This window comes from Pipistrellus kuhlii, unplaced genomic scaffold, assembly GCF_014108245.1.
Source record: "Pipistrellus kuhlii isolate mPipKuh1 unplaced genomic scaffold, mPipKuh1.p scaffold_m20_p_58, whole genome shotgun sequence".
NCBI classification, from domain to species: domain Eukaryota; kingdom Metazoa; phylum Chordata; class Mammalia; order Chiroptera; family Vespertilionidae; genus Pipistrellus; species Pipistrellus kuhlii.
The window spans coordinates 1423807-1431581 of NW_023425560.1; the positions used below are offsets into that span (position 1 = coordinate 1423807).

Below are 7775 nucleotides of genomic sequence, written 5' to 3' on the forward strand. Positions count from 1 at the left end.
GTCTGACCTGAGAGCGGCCTCCGATGCCGTGAGACGCAGAAAGCTTCCGCTCCTGCCGCCCAGCCCGTCCCCGGAGACTCGCTGACAGACACACGCTGTCATGGCTGCTGCCCGGGCCCTTCCTCAGGCTCAGCCGAGCGCTCTGGCCCGGGGAGTGCATAGAGCGGGGCAGGAGACATCCCCCCGCAGCCCTGCACCCCTTCACCCCACACCCCCATGTCCGCCCTGCACCCCTTCACCCCACACCCCATGTCCCCCCGCAGCCCTGCACCCCTTCACCCCACACCCCATGTCCCCCGCAGCCCTGCACCCCTTCACCCCACACCCCATATCCCCCCGCAGCCTGCACCCCTTCACCCCCACACCCCATATCCCCCCGCAGCCCTGCACCCCTTCACCCCCCCACCCCATATCCCCCCGCAGCCCTGCACCCCTTCACCCCCACACCCCATATCCCCCAGCAGCCCTGCACCCCTTCACCCCACACCCCATATCCCCCAGCAGCCCTGCACCCCTTCACCCCACACCCCATATCCCCCAGCAGCCCTGCACCCCTTCACCCCCACACCCCATATCCCCCCGCAGCCCTGCACCCCTTCACCCCACACCCCATATCCCCCAGCAGCCCTGCACCCCTTCACCCCACACCCCATATCCCCCGCAGCCCTGCACCCCTTCACCCCACACCCCCATGTCCGCCCTGCACCCCTTCACCCCACACCCCATATCCCCCCGCAGCCCTGCACCCCTTCACCCCACACCCCCTATCCCCCCGCAGCCCTGCACCCCTTCACCCCACACCCCATGTCCCCCCGCAGCCCTGCACCCCTTCACCCCACACCCCATATCCCCCCGCAGCCCTGCACCCCTTCACCCCACACCCCATATCCCCCCGCAGCCCTGCACCCCTTCACCCCACACCCCATATCCCCCCGCAGCCCTGCACCCCTTCACCCCCCCACCCCATATCCCCCAGCAGCCCTGCACCCCTTCACCCCACACCCCATATCCCCCCGCAGCCCTGCACCCCTTCACCCCCACACCCCATTTCATCCCCTCCACCCCTGCACCCCTTCACCCCACACCCCATATCCCCCGCAGCCCTGCACCCCTTCACCCCCACACCCCATATCCCCCCGCAGCCCTGCACCCCTTCACCCCCACACCCCATATCCCCCAGCAGCCCTGCACCCCTTCACCCCACACCCCATATCCCCCAGCAGCCCTGCACCCCTTCACCCCCATACCCCATTTCATCCCCTCCACCCCTGCACCCCTTCACCCCACACCCCATATCCCCCCGCAGCCCTGCACCCCTTCACCCCCACACCCCATATCCCCCCGCAGCCCTGCACCCCTTCACCCCCACACCCCATTTCATCCCCTCCACCCCTGCACCCCCTTCACCCCTGCACCCCCTTCACCCCTGCACCCCCTTCACCCCTGCACCCCCTTCACCCCTGCACCCTCTTCACCCCTGCACCCCCCTCACCCTCTGCGAACCCTGCATCCCTCGAACCCCTGCACCCCTGCACCTCTGTGCCCCGGGACCCCCCGGAACCCCTGCGCCCACACCCCGCAGCCCAGTGCACCCGATGAGAGCCGGAGGGGTCCGGCACGGCCCCTGAGAAGCGCACACAGCGCTCACGTGCGTTCGCTCCAGGCTGGGGCGGGGACTGAGCAGGCACTCCGCAGGCTGCGCTCTGCCGGGGCGCAGAGGGGGGCAGGCCCCACAGGGGCAGTGGGAGAAGCAGTGCGATTGCCACCTGTGCACCCCCCCCAAGGCTGCTGTGCAGGGGACTGGGCACGCCCTCCTCCGGGGCCTGCCCAGGTCCTGCCCCGATGGCCGCTGAGCAGGAGGCAGCCTGGTGCTCCCCGCCAGCACCCATCTGGGTTTAGGGGGTCCCTCTGCCTGCTCCGCCTACAGGCACCTTCTTCTTTTCCCCTTTCAGTATGAGGACTCTCCCACCTTTCTGGAAAAGTCCGCCATCCCCTCTGCGAGCCAGTCCAGGCGCCACGCCCCAGCGGCACCCTCTGCGCGGGCCCAGCGGCCTCCTGGTCTCCCACCGGCTCTCCGCGTCTGCCAGGCCCTCCTGCTCGGCCCGCGCCCGGCTCTGCCTCTCCGCGCCGCCCGTAGGCCACCAGCGGGACCGTCCTGTTCAAACCCACAATTCCATTCACAGACGCGGCCCCGGCCCCGTCACACCGATGACCGGTACACGAAGTCCTGCTGGGACGTCAGGGCCGCCAATTCCTCTCCGTGTGCTTCCGTGGTTCCCAGGGCCCCGTCCCACACACCCCCTCTCTGCGGGCGGACTCGGGCTCACCCGCCGCCCCGCCGGCCGGCTCGCACCTGGAACCGGGCTCCGCAGGCCCGCGCCCGCGGCCAGCACCGGTCACTGCCGGGGGGGGAGGGGGTGGCCACGTGTCCCAGCCCCCGGCCTGGCTAATGGCCTTCGGGAAAAGGGTCTTTGCAGACGTAGTGAAGGGTCTGGAGATGAGGAGATGGGTGATTGCGGTGACCTGAGGGCCCCAGACCCATTTGCAGCTCAGGGGAGAGTTTTTATAGGGGAGGCCTGGGATGTGGGCGACAGACAGACAGACAGACAGGGAGAAGCCAGAGGAGCGGGGAGGCCACGTGGCGGTGGAGGCGGAGATGGGAGCGCCGTGGCCCAGCCCGGGAATGCCCGCAGCCGCTGGGCCGGGCCTTAGGAGGGAGCACAGCCCTGCCCACGCCTGGGCTCGGACCTCTGCCCTCCAGGTCTGTGAGAGGGAACGCCTGGCTGTGACCACCGTGACAGCAGTCCCAGGGCACGCACTCAGTCACCCTCCTCCGGGAGCCCAGCGTGCCAACCCCGGCTCTGCCTCCTGAGCGCCCTGCCTGGAGCCACAGCGGCCGGCCCTGCGCCTCTCCCGGGAGGCCCCTGGGCCAGACATTCCACCTGGGCTCGCCCACGCCGGCTTAGGCTTTGACGTAAATTTCTGAATCGTTACAAGGCGTCCTGGGCTCATAAATGCCAGTGGAAGGAAAAGTAAATCAAAACTTAAAACAGCGCGTCAGTTCCCGAAGCAGCCGCGCGCCAGGGGAGGTGCTGGGGTCCTGGCACTCGAGGGGTCACCCCCGGTTACGCCCCAGGCAGGGGGGCAGAGTGGGAAGGACAAGGGGGCAGGGCATCTGGGTTCTGGACATGGCTGCGATGCAGAATCCCCCCCTTCGTGGCGGGGGCCAGGAACGTGGGCTCTGCAGTCAGAGGCCAGGCTGAGGTCTGCCGCCCGGACAGTGACTGGGTGGGGCGACCAGGCTATAGATTGTGCAGTAGAGTCTGTCCCCACCCACCATGTGCAAGAGTGCACAGCCGCCGGCCAGCCCCTGGGATCACCTAGTCCTAGACGGAACGGGCAAGTTCCTAAACACACGAAGAAATAGAACTTCTGAGCAGGTCTGTGGCTGTGAGGAGACTGAATCAGTGATTGCCTCCTCCTAACAGAGAAGAGACCTCCCCGGTGAGTCCTGCCGGACATTAAAGAAGAACTAATGGCAATGCTTCTCAGACTTCAAAACACCCGAAGAGGAGGCAGCTTCCCAACTCCTCCTACGAGGTCCACATTGCCTGACACCAAAGCCAGACAGGGACACCACCGGCAAAGACTACAGACCAGCAGCCTCGAAGGACACGGAGGAGGAACACTCAGTAAAACACCAGCACCCAGAACTCATCAGCGCATTAGCAGCTTCCACACCGAGACCGAGTGGGAGTTATTCTTGGAAGGCAAGGATGGTTTGACCTGTGAGCCTTAATCGACGCAATACACTGTATTAACGGAGTGGAGGGGGAAACCACATGATCATACCAACGGGTGCAAGAAGAGCATTTGACAGAACTTAACCCTTTTCCACGATATAAGCACTGGACAAAGGCAGCACTTCCTCTAAGATCAGGAGGAAGGCCCTGCCCACTGTCCGCGGCAGGCAGCGGCTCCGGGAGGCCGCGAGGAGGCTGCCGGGAGTGTGTGCCCTGCGGACGTTCATCTGAGTCCGCCCCCTCCTTCCAGCGGCAAACCCACAGGGAGCCGCAGGGAGCAAATAACAGGCAGCCCGGCCGCGTGGCTCAGTGGATAGAGCTTCGGCCCGCAGACTGAAGGGTCCCCGTTCAATTCTGGGCAAAGCCATGTACCTTGGTTGTAGGCTCCATCCCCTGCCCTGGGCAGGGACCAATTTATGTGTCTCTCTCACATTGACGTTTTTCTCACTCTCTGTCTCTCCCCTCTCTTCCACTCTCTCTAAAAAATCAATGAAAAAATACCCTCAGGTGAGGGTTAGCCAAAAATAATCTATCTATATATCTATATACCTATATACTTATATACTATATACCTATATACCTATATACCTGTATACCTGTATACCTGTATACCTATATACCTATATACCTATATATCTATATCTATATCTATATCTATATCTATATCTATATCTATATCTAATCTATATCTATATCTATATCTAATCTATATCTATATCTATATCTATATCTATATCTATATCTATATCTATCTATATCTATATCTATCTAAAAGGCTAATATGCAAAGTGTCCCCTTGGGAGTTCGACCAGGAGACCGGAGTTTAATCCTCATTATGACGTGCACTGACCACGAGTGTGGAAAGTGGGGGGCAACCAGGTCCACACGCCTCCCTCAGGACACGCACTCACTCACTCGCTCGCTCGCACTCTGACACAGACAGCCTTCGCGGGGTCGCAGCCGGCTCTGTGGTCTGATTTAAAGGAGAAAGCGGCCTCTGACCAGCGGAGGAGGGGAAGGCGGGCAGTGGAGGTCACACCAGGGACCTGAAGACGCTGCCACGGGGAGCTTGCCACGTGCCTGTCAGTGTCGTCGCAGACAGGAGCCGTCTCCCTGGAGGCGGGTGGGCAGCCCTGCACCCACTGCCCGGCCGCCCAGGGCTCCCCCCGCCCTTCAAGCTTCCACGCCACTGACAATGGCGACGCTCTATGCATTTCTCACACGTGCACACACACACTCACACACACACACACACACACACACTCTCACACACACACTCACACACACACACACACACACACACTCGCACACACACACTCACACATGCACACACACACTCACACACACTCTCACACACACACACACACACTCACACACTCACACACACTCTCACACACACACTCACACACACACACACACACTCACACACTCACACACACTCACACACTCACACACACTCACACACACACACACACTCACACACGCACACACACACTCACACACACTCTCACACACACACACTCACACACACACACACACACACACGCACACACACACACACACACACTCTCACACACACACACACTCACACACACACACACACTGACACACTCACACACACTCACACACACACACACACACACACACACTACATGGGTACAGACCACGGGCCTGTGAAATCGGATGAGCGTGAACGAGGCTGACACAGACTGTGGGCTCGAACCCACGGCTGCCTCTCAGTCAGCACACGGAGACGTCGCTGTTCCTGCTCAGGGCACATGAGCGGGAAGGTCCAGGGTCCCCGCACCCGGCTGTCGGCTGCGCCCTCCCGGTTTGCTCGCAGGCATGTGTATGGCTTCCAGCGGCCGCACAGAGTCCCGCAGCCGAGTCGCTACGACCAAATCCCTCGTTCTCTCGGGCTCCGAGCCCCGGGGACCGCAGTCTGAGCCCAGCAGGGCGGGCCGGCCCCTCGGGGCTGCGGAGCTTCCTGCTTCCCCTCCAGCTGTCCTCGGTGCCCCTGGCTTGTGGCAGCACCACCACAATGCCCGCCTGCCCAGCTCCCCGCCCGCCCCGCCTGCCTGTCTCTGCTCCGGCCTCCTCTCCCGCCGGCCCTTCCGTGTCCGGAGCCCACACGGCTCCACGGCGCCCGGGCCCGAGCCCCCACGAGGGCACCGTCCCCGTGCCGGCGCCGGGCGAGGGGTGTCCTTCGGGGACACTGTGCACCTCCTGACAGCGTTCTCGCAGACAGCGCAGGAGAAGCACAAAACCAGTACCTAAAGCAGGCCAGGCGGGCCCGGGCGCGGGCAGGCTGGCAATGCGGATCGCTTCGAAAGGGCGTGGGTTACCAGTTCTCTTCCTCTTTGTATACAGTTGAAACATTGCATAATAAGGAGGCATTAAAAAATCATGCCTCCAATGCATATTTAATGAGCTGGAAAGTGTTGGTGCACAGAGAATACACAGCTGCACCTGCACGTAAAGCCGGCGGCAAGATGTGACCCCCAGTGCTCACAGCAGCTTCCCCGGGGCTGGCCGTGTCCTTCCGTGTACTTTTTTCTTTTTTTCCCCCCAATAATTTTTGTGAGTTTGTTTGAGCCAAACCGTCGACATGTGCTGGGAATCAGAACCTCAATAAATTGAGATAATGCTCCGGAGAACGGCGGGAGCATTTCCTCTGTTTACTTTCAGTGTTTCTGTATTTTTCCAAATTCCCACACCGGGCCTGCATTACTTATAGAGCCATAAAATAATCGTATTAAAAAATTGTCAGCCAAGACCGGTTTGGCTCAGTGGATAGAGCGTCGGCTTGGGAACTGAAGGGTCCCGGGTTTGATTCCGGTCAAGGGCATGTACCTTGCTTGCGGGCACATCCCCAGTAGGGGGCGTGCAAGAGGCAGCTGATCGATGACTCTCTCTCATCGATGTTTCTGACTCTCTATCTCTCTCTCCCCTCCTCTCTGTACAAAATCAATAAAATAGATTTTAAAAAAAATAGTCAAACCTCCCCTCCCCCACCGGGACACACACTCCCCCGGCTCTGGCTCCCCGGCTGCCCCTCGCCAGGCCCGCTGCGCCCGCAGTCCTGCGCCGGCCAGGCCTGGCCACCGGGGCCCTCACTGCCGACCCCAGGGAGGGATCTGAGGGACCTTCGTGGGAGGCTGGGGACGAGCCTCCTGGGGTCTTTGAAATTATTAACGGTTTTCATAAGCCCAACTCCAAGGCCGCCTCCTGCCTGCGGCCGCTGATGGGTAGGCCAGGCGCCCGGCTGCTTACTGAGGGGAGGCTGAGGCTGAGGCTGGGCCGGGAGCTGGGCCGGGGAGCGTTGCGGCGATGGTCGCTGGGGGGGAGGGTGGGCTCGGTGCCTGGAGGCTGGGAGAGAGGGGAGAGGGCTGGGTGGCTGAGCTAGTCTGGGGTCCAGCCCCCTGGGAGGCTTTGGGCACAGCCCCGCATCAGGCACAGGCGCTCGGTGGGGAAGGCGGCCCTGCAGCTGGCCAGCCCGGGTCTTGCTCCCAGACGGACAGCCGCTGAGCAGCACACGGTTCTCCACCTGCGCCTCCGCCCAGCACCAGCTTCCTCTCCTGGGAGACGGGTGAGAGCGCCCAGCTCTATGGGGAGGGCAGAGCACTGGGGAGCACTCAGCCCTGCGGCAGGGAAAGGACTCACTCAGGTGGAGACGATGGTGAAGAAGATGAAGGCAGTGGGGCTGTTGGTGGAGGTGGTGAAGGTGGTGATGGTGGTGATGGTGGTGAAGGTGGTGATGGTGGTGGTGGTGATGGTGGTGAAGGTGGTGATGGTGGTGGTGATGGTGGTGAAGGTGGTGATGGTGGTGATGGTGGTGAAGGTGGTGATGGTGGTGGTGATGGTGGTGAAGGTGGTGATGGTGGTGGTGATGGTGGTGAAGGTGGTGGTGGTGGTGATGGTGGTGAAGGTGGTGATGGTGGTGGTGATGGTGGTGAAGGTGGTGATGGTGGT

General features: G+C 62.0%; 1 protein-coding gene across 1 annotated transcript in view; it reads right to left on the reverse strand.

The window, feature by feature from the left end:
- Positions 1–7543: 7543 nt before the first annotated feature.
- LOC118707174 (basic proline-rich protein-like) overlaps positions 7544–7775 on the reverse strand; it is a gene marked incomplete at both ends in the record, with an annotated part of 1122 nt that continues 890 nt past the window's right edge. Inside the window, one exon of the mRNA XM_036417170.1 lies at positions 7544–7775. This exon is cut by the window's right edge and continues 890 nt beyond it. Within this exon, the coding sequence (XP_036273063.1) occupies positions 7544–7775 (232 nt within the window).